At 49.0% G+C, this 15,365-nt stretch overlaps 1 protein-coding gene across 4 annotated transcripts in view; it reads left to right on the top strand.

Annotated features, from left to right (window-relative positions):
* Window positions 1–15,365, top strand: part of dpysl3 (dihydropyrimidinase like 3) — a 30,929-nt gene that overhangs the window by 12,247 nt on the left and 3,317 nt on the right. For 2 of the 4 annotated variants that reach the window (XM_048995415.1, XM_048995417.1), the window contains exons 4-13: window positions 2,531–2,695; window positions 5,181–5,242; window positions 5,586–5,666; window positions 5,759–5,827; window positions 6,113–6,233; window positions 6,643–6,799; window positions 7,713–7,854; window positions 8,908–9,078; window positions 12,035–12,214; window positions 14,448–14,610. In XM_048995415.1, the coding sequence (XP_048851372.1) occupies window positions 2,531–2,695; window positions 5,181–5,242; window positions 5,586–5,666; window positions 5,759–5,827; window positions 6,113–6,233; window positions 6,643–6,799; window positions 7,713–7,854; window positions 8,908–9,078; window positions 12,035–12,214; window positions 14,448–14,610 (1,311 nt within the window). Of the gene's footprint in view, window positions 1–2,530; window positions 2,696–5,180; window positions 5,243–5,585; window positions 5,667–5,758; window positions 5,828–6,112; window positions 6,234–6,642; window positions 6,800–7,712; window positions 7,855–8,907; window positions 9,079–12,034; window positions 12,215–14,447; window positions 14,629–15,365 lie in introns of all 4 variants that reach the window. The other 2 variants (XM_048995414.1, XM_048995416.1) reach the window with 1 other exon arrangement.

A 15,365-nucleotide genomic window follows, 5' to 3' on the forward strand; every position in this document is an offset into this window, starting at 1 on the left:
AATTAAGCATTAACTACTTAACAGATACTCCCTCACACTTTGTAATATAGCACGTTCTCAGTAAAGCATATTCTGTCCATAGTCAAGTAACGGAAGAGCAAAATTTCCTCCATTTCCTCATCGTATGTTACAGTTTTAGGAACAATAACTTGCTCAGTACCCGTGTAATCCAACAAAGAACTTTAGTTAAATTTCCAAACTCACCAAGTCCACAGAATTTCTTGAAAACGTATCTCATGGACTGAATGAGTTTTTCTCTGCAGTTAGATTGTGGTTCTTGAGAGAGTCTTGCAGTTTAGGTTTAACTTTAAGTGTAAGTATTGACTTCAAGACATTTTCTGCATTTTCTTTAAATGAAAAAAATTTGGGTCGCCTCAGATATTGTCTCCACAGCCAACAAGATATACATTTTTGGGGTTTTATTGCGAATATGGGTGCCTGTCGTAAAGAGCGTGGGTCTTATGGGTCTTAGTGAAAGACCCCTCCGTACGGAGTCATCCACGGTCAGACAAAAGGCAGAAACAGCAAGTAGTGCCGGTACCTGCAACAAAGAGACATCTGCCGCGTGGGAGCAGCTGCGGTGGGTCGTGGGTGGGCGGCCTTCCGGGGGGGGGGGGGTGGGGGGGGGGCAGGGAAAGGGGTCGGCTGAAAGACAAGATCCACCATGGACTCTCCGGGACACGGGCAGCCGCAAGGACAGCTGGCCACCGGATTGCGTGTTTATTACGGTTTTAACCATTAATGAGCTGCAGTCTGCACGGACTCACAAAGAGGATTCCGGAATCGGTGCGGAGGGGGAGCGTGCAGGCTTGGGACAACAGGAGCGCTGTACGGGTGTAAACAGAGGCTACGCTGTGCGACCTCAGCTGTGGCGGGTGTATTAAAGGCCGTCATGTGAGTGGCGGAAGTTAATCAGTGCCGAATTCGGCACAGCTGTAGAATGTTCTGAGGTGTAGGTCACGAATGCGGTACATTGCCCTCCGTTTACATATCCCATCATGCTCTTCTGTGGGACACATATATATAGTTGAGACTGATGCCTGAGGTCCAAGCAAAGGGTCAGTCGATTTATCTGACACCCCTGGGCCATTTCTGGGGGGTATTGGCCTTGCTCAGGGGCCTACAGGACACGCGACTATTCCGCTGAGAATGGAAGGTCATCGGTTCAAATCCCAATCACATGCACAGAGGCCTAAACCACTGAATCATGCACAGCCCTTTTTAAAGGAATGGAGTGCAGTCCCTCTGCTTCCCTGCAAAAGGCTTTTAAGTCTTGGTCTTTGCATTAAAACCGCATGAAAGCGGCAGCGCAGGATGTCGGGGGAGGGGAATGCGAGACATGCGACCGGCTCGCCGTCACCTTTGGCCGTCTTGCCTGGAAGGCGACTCCCTCACATGACCGGTTCCCCGTCGCCCGGCGGATAAACGATCTCTGCTTTAGAGCCCCCCCCGAGCTCCACTGTGGTTATTGAGTCTCGTTCCAAGACTCAAGCTACTTAACTCCCATCATGCATCACAAAGGGCTGTTTTACGAAAAACTCAAATAATTGGAAGCGATGTACTATTTATGGTTCTCACCAAATTAGAAACACAGACGATTTTTCTGTCTTACGGTACCAGCGTCGGATGGCATTTCAGGGTGGAGAACGATCTGTGAGCATTAAGGGGATGGACTGACTGAAGTGCTGCAGCAGCGCGGTAACTGGCCCCCGGGATGGGAGCCGTTTGTCCCAGCGTCTGGGCTTCCTCCGTGCTAAATGAGAACCGAATGCGGTGACTGACTCCAGACTTGAGGCTCGGTCACTGTGTAGAAGCAAGGAAACCAAAACACAAAAACCCACCAGTCACTGTCAGTTGGCCGATGGCTTTGCCAAAAAAAAAATAAAAAATCTCCGGGTCTTTCTCAATATGCATACTTGACCGTACTTGTGTTCTGGCGCATCCATTTTACATCATCTTCCATCACCGAAGACCAGTTCCAATACTCAAGGACAGAAAAAAAAATAAAATCCCAAGATATTGGTCTTGCTCCGCCCCAAATATCAGGGATCTATTGGTTGCAGCCTCGCCGAACAAGACCAATCCCATGATTCACTGCGGCCAAGTTCGGTTTTGTTAGGCAGGTTAGCAAGACCGCTCTTGCCAACGCCGCAAGTACGATCTTTGCATTCTTCGTATTGAGATTCAGCCTCCATCTCCCTGAATCACACGTTAGCCAGAGGAGACTAAAGAGGCCTTTTGATCAGTCTCACTGGCATGATTGTGCTGTTTATTCGCACACCCTAATATCCAGTTACCATTTCCGATACAATGTTACAATGACACAAAGTTCAATAATGGCAGAACTCGTATAATATGCAGTGAAGCTGCAGAATCAATAAACAGAACTGGTGGTTAACGTGACTTAATGGGAGGGGCGGCAATTGTACCATTGATGGAAGTCATCGGTAAAAACACCCCCTTGTCTTTCTGGATATACTATACTTTAGTTGTCCCCTGCATGACCCTCTGACTGATTTCTCCTCCACAGTGGATCACGTGATCCCCGATCCAGGCAGCAGCCTGATCGAAGCCTTCGAGCAGTGGAAGCAGTGGGCAGATGAGAAGGCCTGCTGCGATTACTCGCTGCACGTGGACATCACCCACTGGAACGACAGCGTCAAGCTGGAGGTAGAGACCTTGCTCAAGGAGAAAGGTACGCAATGATCTTTCAGATTCTCACAGCAAACCTTATTGTATTCCCCGGATGTGGAGTGTATATGGTTTAGGGACTACGCCACTGTCGCCGACACTTTTAGTGTGATAACTCAAAAAGTACTTGACAGATCTTCAAACTTTGCAGACACATTGTATGGGTGAAGATGTGAAATGGAGACATATCACACCAAAGTTAACACAACACCACACAGTGACAGCAAAGAGAAGGGCAGCCTCAAACATGTGGTGCTATTAGTGTGGGAAAAAAAAGTATTTGATTGATCTTATTACTATTTTGCAAAAACACTATATAGAAGATCATCTAGGTGGCAGCAAAGGAAGATAAGGACAGCTGCAGAAGATACTTGTCGAATACAATAACTCTATAAGTGTTTGATGGATATACTTCAAACTTCCCAGGAACAGTGATGATGTGGGATCTAATGTACTGTATTTTAAGACAAAAGAAACAGAAATTCAAGCAGTGCCACTTTGTGATGTGAAAGGAAAGATCTACTGCTGTTAAGAGTTTGTAGGGGGCCTTGTGATTGTAGAGGTTGGGTAATGTGTGAGGAGTAGGGATTGGATGGGGACAGGGGGTGATGTCGTTGTTCTGACAGCACATAGGTTTCAATGAGCACAATAATATGTTCCCCTCTGTACGTAGACTTATTTTATTAGTCACAGTAGGACGTAGAGGGAATTGTAGACAGACTGACTCTGTAATTAAAAGCTTTGAAAATAATTACTATTTCTATGAGCAAAACGCTAATCCCAACTTTGACAGCCTTAATCCCTACCCAGCCCAAACCTTAACCATAAGTAACCAGTCAGAATACAGGACTCGTGGCATTTTTAGATTTTAGTTTTGATTGTGTTCACGGATTTAAAATTAAAAAAAAAAATAAATAAAAAATTGAGGTTCCCCTAGCGGTGACCGAATTAAGCATCCCCACCTGGTCAAATTAATGGATTTTTATCACATTGTGAAGACCACACACACACACACACACACACACACACACACACACACACACACACACACACACACACACACACACACACACACACACACACACACACACACACACACACACAGGCACACAGAGGCACACAGAGCACCATTTAGGCACTAAAACGCTCTCTTACTCTCAAACCACTCACTCACAATGTGACAACCTCTCCTCAGCTCCGGCTGTATTTAAGCTGCCGCTCAACAGGTGTTACCACTAATTAGCCAATTACCTAATGAACAATGAACAGCTTCCACAAAATACATTGACTTCGATTGTATAGTGTTGCAGTTTGTCACAATAAATATCTGAAATACTTTTAGCACTATAAAGTGATACTAAACGGTACTCAAAAAAAAAATTGCAGCTTTTCAGGCTAATGCCTGACAGAGGATTGCTGACGCTCAGGCCTTATTTAAAACTCACTCAACATCGTAACATTGATTTGTTTCCTATATCTGGAAGGATAATTTATCAACTTTTAAAGCAGTAATAAAATTCATTGTGTTGGGGAAAACAGATTTTAAAGTCCATTTTATTCTCCGTCCCCTTTGTACCTCAAAGGAGAGTCGAAACTTTATGTAGCACAGGTGTTGGCAGGCGGGAATACCAGAGGGTTTCTACGGCAACAATTCAGGGTCCCGGCATAGCTCAGTATGACACCTGCTGGTGGGAGGGTCAGAGTGCAGCCACAGTGCATTGTGGGAATTCAGTAAAGGAGCAAAGAGAACTGGGTTGTTGGGGGGGGGGGCAGATGTGCGAGTTACTCCTTTCACTTCACGGAGCTGGGAAAGTTATTAGTCGATGTGTCTGAGCGGATCCTCTTAAACACTGGGGGACCTCCCAAACTAATCCATGACGGGCATGGCGGCAAGCACCGGGGTAACGCTCAGGGCGTCGCTGGTATAAATAGCATCTTTTAAACTTTACACCTGCACTCTAAAAAGCAAATGGCCCCTATGGATTCACCCCCAGAAGGTCTGATCCATCATTGGGCCGTAAAAGATTACAGGGATCGTTCCCCTTGTTCTCAGACCAGCAGAGCTGCCTGCAGGCTTTCAGATTGTAGGGTGAGGTATTACGTGGGGTATCCCATAACTGTCTGGCACCGTTTCGGATCTTTACCTTCAACCCCCTCCGTGAGCTTCTGGTTCTTTCCATCTGGAAGTGCTGGATTCGACCCAAACACGACGACCCCGTTCGAAGGTGGGTGTGGTCTGACCCCCCCTTGGGTCATGTGATCAGACCCGTTTACTTTGCGAGGGAGCCTCTAATGAAAAGCAGAAGCTTCCAGAAACTACCGGGTCATTCTGGATTCACTGAGTGGTCCCACAGATTGTCTGCGTCGGAATGGAAAATGTTCATCTGCGGGAACACCCCCTCCCCCGCGGTCCATTAGTGTTCTACAATTATGACGCCCCCTGGGGTGTGTTCCCAGTGTGTTTTTAATTCCACCTCCTGTCTCCCTAGGAGTGAACTCCTTCCAGGTCTATATGGCATACAAGGATCTCTACCAGATGAGCAACAGCGAGGTACGTTGCCCCCCCCCCCCCCCCCCGAGGCATCATGGGACACCCTCTCCCGCCTATTTCAGGCCAGCTGTTTTGCGTTGGCCGGGAGAGGGCCATTTCTGCTGGCGAGCTAAGAAACGATGCCATCAAACTGTAAAAAAAAGATTGAGAAATCCTCTCATTTCCCCGTGAAAGCAATTGTGTCATTAATGGCAGCCTGGTAATTTAAGAGCATGATGGTGCGGGCCGGCTGCAAGCCGCCTGACAGCGAATTAGGTCACCTCATGCCGCGAGGCAGGGCAGGGTAGGGCTCCGGCGTTAGCTTGGCGCTAACATTTGCTGGGGCATCTCCGCGCCTTTCCAGCTGTACGAGGTCTTCAGCTTCCTGGGGGAGATGGGCGGCGTCGTGCAGGTCCACGCCGAGAACGGAGAGATCATCGCGGAGGTACAACTAAAACGCCGAAACAAATTAACTCCCTTTCATCGGCACCCTATTAGCCAGAAATGGTGTGACTGATTGAGCAATTGTCCCCACAGGAACAAGCCCGCATGCTGCAGATGGGTATCACCGGGCCGGAGGGTCATGTGTTGAGCAGGCCGGAAGAGGTGAGGAGAGCTGTGACCTTTGACCTCCCAGGAAGGGAAAGTGGGGTGGATGGGGGCGATTTGGCCGTACTGAGCTTTTGCTGCCATCATCTGGCAAGAGCCGGGTGGGGGGGGGGTGGGGGGGTGTGTCTAAATGCATAATGTTATCGGCACTGCGCCTGTTGTAACGCTGATGCAGTCCTGAGAGGGAAGGGTAGGAATGTGCTCAGGCGGGACACAGGAGAGGGTCAAGCCCGACCCAAGCAGGACATCTCTGACTTTGCCCCGTCCCCGTCGTTCCCGCAGCTGGAGGCCGAGGCCGTGTTCCGGGCGATCACCATCGCCAGCCAGACCAACTGCCCCCTGTACGTCACCAAGGTGATGAGCAAGAGTGCCGCTGACATCATTTCCCAGGCCCGGAAGAAAGGTCAGCACAGCCCCGCTAATCGCTCCCCCCCCGCACACACGATACTAGGCCATTTCATTCCGACATGCTTTAAGGTGGGTACTTCCCCTTTAAGTGCTGGATGTGGGAGCCACAGCGCATGGAGGTTTTCCTGACTCTGTCGCATTGCGCTCTCCTTCTCCGGGCCTGCGGCTCGATTTATTGCATCTCATGCCGGTTACGCCGGCCTTGCAGATATCAGCAGGAAATGGAGGGGAGCTCATTTCCCACCGATCTGCCTTTCAGCCATATTGGCTGCGTGGTTATGTAAGAGGTATTGGTTTTTATTGAAAACCGCCAGGCGACTTCAGAGTGCTGCATGGCAGACTGCTGTCTCGCAGCTGTAGTTGGAGCTGCGAGACACCTGCAGCCAATTGTTGCTCTTTCCCAGGTAACGTCGTTTTCGGCGAGCCAATCAGTGCCAGCCTTGGGACAGACGGGACGCATTACTGGAGCAAGAATTGGGCGAAGGCCGCTTCCTTCGTGACATCGCCTCCTCTCAGCCCGGATCCCACTACCCCCGACTACCTGAACACCTTGCTAGCCAGGTAAAGAGCGCCCCCTGCTGACGGCAGCGGTCATCTCTCAGGATTTAGGCCAAGCCAAAAAGACAGTCCGTAATGGCGTTGTTTGTTTGCCGACATTTTCATTCATTGGGATTGAATAATTCATTCCAGGGTCTTTGCAGAACTGAACAACAGCAGAGCTAAACTGGGCACTCAAACAGGCAATTTTCAGAGCTTCTAAATCGGGGTCCTTAACTACCACGCTACTGTCGTCACCTGTATCTCCTCATTAAAGTGTAGTTCTTCATCCGTATTAGCTGCTGTCTTTTGACTGGAATAAGCCCCGTCGATGCTAACCTTCCCCGCCGTGTTTTTCCATATGGAAAGTCGAAATGGAGGCCGAGGAACCAGGTTTCGGGGACTTGGCGCGCGGCTTGTAATTCTCGTGCTTTTCTGAGCTTCGAGGCCCCCAATCCTCGGCTTTCCTGTTTGTCCCCACGGGACCACGACCGCGGCCAGGACTCGAGGATTCCAGAGGACGGATCCCTATTTTTCACTTTCCTTTCGGTGCCCGGGGAATGGTGCAGGCCGCCAGACTGAAGGCGTAGTCCTGAAAAGGACGTGGAGGCTCAGTGCTGCTTTACTGCAATCCATGATAGGTGGAGACCCCCCCCCCCAGGCATTTGTGGTTTGGTTGGCAGGGGGATGTATTTGGCAAAAATGGTTAATTTGGGGCACTAGTGTTACACGAAGGCTGTTGTGGTCATACCCATTAGTCAGTTCCTTAGGTTAAATGTTGGGGGTGGGGGCTGTATTATTGGAGGGTTCTGTTAAGCACATTCCACTTCAGGGTGGGTGGGCTGGCAGCAGGGGGGGGGTATGTTAGTGTCACTGACTGCAGTGGCACATACATCTTTGTCGGTCACTGATACTCCCCCCCCCCCCCACCCCCCAGCGGTGACCTGACTGTGACAGGAAGCTCCCACTGCACCTTCAGCGTGGCCCAGAAGGCTATTGGCAAGGACGACTTCACCCAGATCCCCGAGGGTATTAACGGTGTGGAGGAGCGAATGGCGCTGATCTGGGACAAGGCGGTGGTGAGTGAGCATGCCAGCGCCCCCCCCTTCTGGCCACTTTCTGCTTCTGCCCCCATTCTGTCATCCCCCCTGCAGCCAGGCTCTGTGACTTGACGTTTACCATTGATATCTGTTTGCCACAGTCCTCCTTTCCCTGGTTCGTTAGCTTTCCCTTCCTGCATTTTTCTCTCTGTCTCAGTCCTCCTTTCCCTGGTTCGTTAGCTTTCCCCTCCTGTGTTTCACTCTCTCTGTCTCAGTCCTCCTTTCCCTCATTTTTTTGCTGTCCCTTCCTGTGTTTGACTCTCTCTGTCTCAGTCCTCTTTTCCCTGGTTCGTTAGTTTTCCCTTCCTGCATTTTTCCCTCTCTGTCTTAGTCCTCCTTTCCCTGGTTCGTTAGCTTTCCCTTCCTGTATTTTGCTCTCTCTGTCTCAGTCCTCCTTTCCCTGGTTCGTTAGCTTTCCCTTCCTGTGTTTGACTCTCTCTGTCTCAGTCCTCCTTTCCCTGATTCGTTAGCTATCCCTTCCTGTGTTTCGCTCTCTCTGTCTCAGTCCTCCTTTCCCTGGTTCGTTAGCTTTCCCTTCCTGTGTTTGACTCTCTCTGTCTCAGTCCTCCTTTCCCTGATTCGTTAGCTATCCCTTCCTGTGTTTCGCTCTCTCTGTCTCAGTCCTCCTTTCCCTGGTTCGTTAGCTTTCCCTTCCTGTGTTTGACTCTCTCTGTCTCAGTCCTCCTTTCCCTGATTCGTTAGCTATCCCCTCCTGTGTTTCACTCTCTCTGTCTCAGTCCTCTTTTCCCTCATTTTTTTGCTGTCCCTTCCTGTGTTTCGCTCTCTCTGTCTCAGTCCTCCTTTCCCTCGTCCGTTAGCTTTCCCTTCCTGCATTTTGCTCTCTTCTGGCAGAACCCATGCTTGGAAGTAAACAGGAAATGCCCACTGTCATATGATGTTTTTCCTTCTCACAGGAACTGGCCAATAATCATGAACACGTAATTAAAAATAAACACAATGTAATTAAGCCCCAACCCCACCCCCAGTAACTGTGTGTAAGAAATTCAGTGGTCCTTGTCTGGTTTACCCCAGGTCACAGGCAAGATGGACGAGAACACGTTTGTCGCTGTGACGAGCACCAATGCCGCCAAGATCCTGAACCTGTATCCCAGGAAGGGTCGGATAGCTGTGGGCTCTGACAGCGACCTGGTTATCTGGGATGCCGACGCAGTCCGGACCATCACGGCCAAGACACACAACTCGGTATGTCAGACGGGCTGTACATGGTAGGGAGGGGGGGGGGGGGTTAGCTTGCTCATTATGGGCACACAGCCAGGAATGCTGTACGCTTTTCCTTTTGGGGGGGGGGGGGCGGATAGTCTGCGTCCAGCCGGCCTCTCCACTCCCCAGAAAGGAAACGAACTCCCTGCAGGCGATCGTAGCCAATAAGATGTGTCGGGGGTGAGTCTCCCAGCGTTTACTGGATTACTTTATCCAGATTCCTTAGCGCGGTATGTTTTGTGAAAGCAGATCTGCACGTAGGAGGGGGAATGTGAGGGAGCGAATACCACAGACGGTACGGGACACGCAGCAGCCAGGCTTGTCTATGGATTCTTCTTCCAGTTTATTATTTAGCTTATTTTTGCTTGATCTTTTTATTTTGGTCTTAGATGCAGCACATGGCCTCCATCGCTCCTATATCAATCTATTTTACAAAATCACAACTCTGGGGGCAAAGGGGGTACAGAGGGGAATTTATACCCAGGGGTACGGCTAGTAATACTGGTCCCCCTGACAGAATGTTACCTTGGGGCCCCCTGCCCTGTTTTATTCATTATTTTATGTATTCAAGGGCCCCTGCAAGGTGTTGGGGCCCCTGTATCATCGACCAGAGAAGCCGCTGCTGAATTTTGAAAAGACCCGTCTTCTGAGCGTTGGCCTCCACCTTTATGTCCGTCAGGGGTGGGGGGGTCTGTGAGAGGAAGACGAGCACCAGTTACGTGGGAGCAGGGGTCGCGGGGGGGGGGGGGGGGAGTGTCGCCACAGGAGGTCGAGGACAGGACCATGGGGCATACTTCCTGTTTGTACAGAGAGAAAGAGGATGCGCGAGAAGAGGAACGGAGGAGAGGAAGGTGAAGAGATGCAGATGAGGGGAAGTCAGAACGAGCACGGGGTGTGTGGCGAGGTATCGATGGCTTTCCCATATGTGGGAAAGATCCAGTGAGATCCAGGTTCTTAAGTGGTGATGTCAGCTCCCCATGTCCTCACAACACACAGCCCTCGGCCATACGTACGACGCCCAGAATTAACCCCCCCCCAACGGAATAGCGGAATACTGCTCCGGGTCCCTCACCATTCCCAGAACAATGCAGTTTATCTTAAAGGGTTTTTTTTTTTTTCTGCCGCCCTGGTTCGTGTTTATTTCAGTGGGACCGGGCTGTGATATCATGGTTGGCAGGCAGCACTCGCTGCATCCTGTCCGGGAAGGCGCACAGTGAACAGAGTGTGCTGAGGGGAGAGTCAGAGAGAGAGAGAGAGAGAGAGCGAGAGAGAGAGAGAGAGAGAGAGAAAAGGGGGAGAGAGAGAGAGAGATAGAGAGAGAGAGCGCATGTTTAGCGCTGTTCAGTCTTGCTGTGTGAGGGCAGCTGCTAGCCTTCATACGCCAAGTGGCCAGGCGGGGGTGTATCAAGTTAACTTCTCCCACACATGTGGTTAATTAGCAGCGAACCTTAGTCCCATCTTCGCAGAAACTGCCTGCTTCAGTCTCCCACCCAGCGTCGAGTCCTGTGTCTCAGTTACCGCACAGTAGACCCTGAAAAGCTCTTTTGTCTTTGAGTCGGGGAACTTCCATTCTGTTCTGCACGGCTGGGCCTTAGAAGGACTCCGGGAGGATAATAAACCCAGGGAAAGAGTTTGGTTGGACACCCCGTGCATAAAGTATTCCACAGTATGGGCCGGATAGGGTTTGCACTTTAAAAGCTTGTTAATCAAGTGATTGACAGAATTTCCCCAAAGCCAGATTTCAAAAACTAACCAAGTATTTAATAACGAATCTCACCTTAGTTACGTCTTGAAGACGTGAAGGATGACTGCAGGGAGTGAAGCCCTTGTACTTGAAGCTGATGTTTGTTTATCTACGGCGAAAAATTGTTTCTGGTCCTACGCCGGTTCACGGTGGTTCACGTCCCAGGATCCAGCAGAAATGGAAGGTGCCTCTGGGTGTCTAAAAAATCCCAAAGTAACCACTCTGTTAACTAACCACACAATTAGAGGCTGCAATCGGCTCATTTTCACGGAAAATCATGAAACACGATGCCTTCATTACGTACACAGACGTGTGGATGTCATGACAATCCGTTAAATTTCGGTATTATCTGAAAGTCTTAATATCCAGGGGGTTCCTGGGAAAGTTCCGCATTGATCGGTAACGTGAAGAGCAGGGCTACTCAAGCCTGCATGATCGATAAGCCGGCTGAGGCGGTCTGGGCTAATTTAGGGCAGAAAGAACACATCTGTATCCTGTCAGTTTGGGGTCAGCTGCATTTCAGCCTCCAGGTGGTGAGCTGATGAATTATTGCAGTCAGTTTGCAGTGGGCCGCATTTATCAACATGTCTTAACAGAGCAGCATGACATGGTCAGAATACAGATATAATAAGGATGATGTGGCAAACTCTAAAAATGAAAGGTCTGGTTTTTAACGTTACGTTAAGGAGCTAAATCATGTAGTTAAATGAAGTACCAGGGTATTATTATAACAACAGCAGCCCCTGGAGTACTGCAGAATTACAAATTATAGGTTGCCGCTCTTTTATTTCAACGTTGGGTTATTTCTTAAAGGTAAATTAGTACCTTATTCTGTCTGTTACCAAAAAGCCAATTGTAAAGTAGCCCAAATAGTAGTCATTGACTGACAGTCAGATCAGTTGTATTTACACGTTGGAACATTTCCGATGTTCCATTATGAACTCATCCTTACTAAAAGCTTGTTTGTTGAATCGCTTCATTGTAGAAAAATGTTAAACAACGGGGTGGTTAGGAATAGTTGCCGTCTTGCTTATTCTGTGTTAAGACAACAGATGGATCTTGGTGAATCATGTAAATGAATTAATTGGTCTTGATGGCAGCGATGGGTTCCTCGGTCTGTTGTGACTTCCACCCTACGAGAGCCGGGTCATGTGACTAATAGTAACCCCATTTCTCATGTTACCTATGCCACAGGCCGCTGAGTACAACGTGTTTGAGGGCATGGAGTTCCGCGGCGCCCCCCTAGTTGTCATCTGCCAGGGCAAGATCGTCCTGGAGGATGGGAATCTGCACGTCACATCGGGCACCGGCCGCTTTATTCCCTGCTCTCCCTTCCCCGACTTCGCTTACAAGCGGATCAAAGCCAGGAAACAGGTGAGCATGCCCAGTACAATCGACCGGTCTAACCAGAGCCTGGTGACATAATGTCTGCTAATCAAATAGTCTGTATAAACTGGGAGGTGCTTTAACTGGTGAAAAATGTAGCCATTTACCTGACATTTTTATCCAAAGTGACTTGTGTGCTCCCTAGGATTTGAACCCACAACCTTTGCATCATTAATACAAGGCGCTACTTTTTGAGCTACAGGTACAAAGCAAGGTCAGACTATCCCGGGATTAATCGGGGGTTAAAGGCCTTGCTCAAGCGCCCAACAGTGAAAGTCACTTAGCAAACCCTGTGATCTGAACTGGTGACCTTCTGGTTTAAGTCCCTGGATGAGATCTATTGGAATACCTTTGGCAGGATTACTTAACTGTCCATCTGTACAATCTTCCATATGCGCTTATCCGGTACAGTGTTATGGTAACTGGAACCCCTGGAAGCTCCGGGGAACACCTTAGACGAGATACAAGTTAACCTACAGGCGTCTTGTAAATTCTGTCTGTATAGATGGGTGGGAATTGTAAATGACATGTCCGCTCTGCAGCTGTATGGTTATTTTTACATCCTGGCTCCCACACTCTTCTGATTCATTAGCAGTAGAGGTTAGTGGCCGGTGATGTAATGAGGTAGCGTAGATGGACATCTGGGACTCTGGACGGCCACATCCCTCGTTTGCATGAGATCACCATAGTTTTCAACATGTTAAAGTGGCTCTGGAGAGACTTTCTACATGTTTCTGGCTCAGAAGTCTTTGGACTTTATTGCCTTACTTATAAACAATCCAAGAGTTTCCGAAAAAAAAAGGCTGGTGCGCTCTTTACACCTGAGGGCATCACATTGAATCCAAAATGCCTTCCGGAGACCGGTAAGCATTTTAAGTGCACACCATCGCTGTCAGAGACATGAACATCGGCCAGGCAGAGGAACTAAATGTCACTCTTGTCTCTTTGCCGTCCTCTATCCTCATTGGGCATGGCACGGATTTTACAATGCCCTTAGCCAATCGTGCTGTGCCCTAGAAGAACCAATGGTGCTCTTAATAATACCCTTATTTACTTGCGTTTCTCGGGAAACAGCCAGTCGGCAAGCACGCTCACACTCTGGCGTAATTCAAACCAGACCCTGCATCAGTGAATGCATTTTTTTTATTTGAACGAGTCCATTTGATTTTGTGATAGATTGCCGGCATTTCCCCAAACAGCTGGCTCGAGAACAGTAAACTACGGGAAAGACGTCCTTGTTTTGAATACCTCACCACTCTCCAGTGATTTCCCCGAGTGTGTATTAGTTTTATTATCTTTTCTGTTCCCTTATTCCCAGACCGGTAGACGAAAAACTATTATGGTGGACAATAAAGTTACCATAGTTATCGTAAGAGCTGGACCGTTTTCACAATCGACTTACGCAAGAGTAAAAATAGCAATCGAAGTGTGTAAGGCAAATAGAAGCTCCCAGAAAACGCAAGAAGTCTCTAACTGCCTCAGCAGAGAGGCCGATTTATCAGGGGGAGAGGGAGGATGGGTGTAGGGCGGAATGTACCAACTGCAAACCTGTGAGCTGGTTAAGGAACCAGTGGGTTCAACCCCCCACTTTGGCTCAGGCATGTAATGATGCTATGCTGATGCCTCTGGTGCCTGTTTTTCTCAAACTGATATCTGTGAAGGTGTTGAGAGATCCTCACGACTTCGGGCCCAGACTAGCAGAGGTTTATGGCTATTGCCATGATAGCTAAAAGTGACCAAGCATGGGATAAATAGTCAACAGTTTCTCATTGGGGTCATTCTTGACCTGTTACTGCTAGTTTAGGGAGAAGCGTATAGCGATCGATTCGAAACCTCACAAGCCGTTGTTTCATGGAGAAAATGTTGGCAATGTTATCTTGTTTTTGCCACGGGGTAAGTGTGTTGTTCTTGGATTGTTGACATAGCAGTGCTTAAAAGCCCGTGAGTGGCACATGACCACAAGCGAGAGCCAGTTGTCTAATCAGATTGGCTATTTCTAAGCCCTCCCCCTTCCCGCCACACCTCCTCACCCTGCCAGCCAATCAGGAAATTCCTTCCAACATTCCGGTTGGGCTGCACATTTCTACATAAGCAGAAACAGCTTTACACATTTGTCTGGTTCCACGCGTGTTATACTGTGCAGACATCAAGGGAGTTTTTGTACACGAATAACCGCTCAGTCTCTCTCTCTCTCCTTCTCTCCGTCTGTCCCCTACATAAGCTGGCGGTTCTGAGGCCTGTGCCCAGGGGAATGTATGATGGGCCGGTGTCCGAGTTCTCACCCATGTCCCGGGGGGGAACCCCATCAGCCTCCGCCCGCACCTCCCCTACCAAGCAAACGCCACCTGTACGGAACCTGCACCACTCCGGATTCAGTTTAGCAGGTAACCCTGCACAACGCGGTGAGCTCATCACGCCCCTCCCCCTACTGTTCATTCCACCGCCTCCCATTGGTCAAGAAAGCACTGGGACACTTTGAAATCAAGAAGGTGGCCAACAGGCTAAACCATGTTCGGCTTCACAAACGATTGAAATTCGGACCGTTGCATAGCTACTGCCTTCATTAAAAGCGCCTGTTATGGGAAATAAGAACGCTTATATCCCACAGAGGAGAAAGCTAGTTTAATTTCCAGCAGGGTTTCTTTGCCTGATGTTGAAATAGTACCCTCTAAGGGCTGATTAGGGAACTTGCAGTTTGCCAATCATCTACAATGAATGATCTGGCTCTCATTCACTCATTAATATGTATCTGAAGATACATATAATTCAGAAAGCAGATTCATACAGTCCCTGGAGCAGTTGTGGGTTAAGGGCCTTGCTCAGGGTCCCAGCTGTGAAATTACTCTGCTGACCATAGGATTTGACCCAGCAAACTTTTGACCATGGGATATGAACCAACAACCTTCTGATCAAGTGAGACCTGCTCTGTGCTAAACGGCACGCTAATCCCGATGCTTTCTCACCAATGTTGATTTTTTTTCTACACTTGCTGCGCTATGTTTGATTATTATGCGCTCATTTCCCCCGTTCACCCATCGGCTGCTTTTACTTGCTTTCGGTTTGAAGGTCAGGTGGGGGTCCTGTCCCCGTCCCTCCCCAGTTCACTCGCTCTTACGCAACTCGTTTTGTACGCTGACTA

The sequence above is a fragment of the Brienomyrus brachyistius genome, chromosome 24 (genome assembly GCF_023856365.1).
Source record: "Brienomyrus brachyistius isolate T26 chromosome 24, BBRACH_0.4, whole genome shotgun sequence".
Taxonomy (NCBI): Eukaryota; Metazoa; Chordata; class Actinopteri; order Osteoglossiformes; family Mormyridae; genus Brienomyrus; species Brienomyrus brachyistius.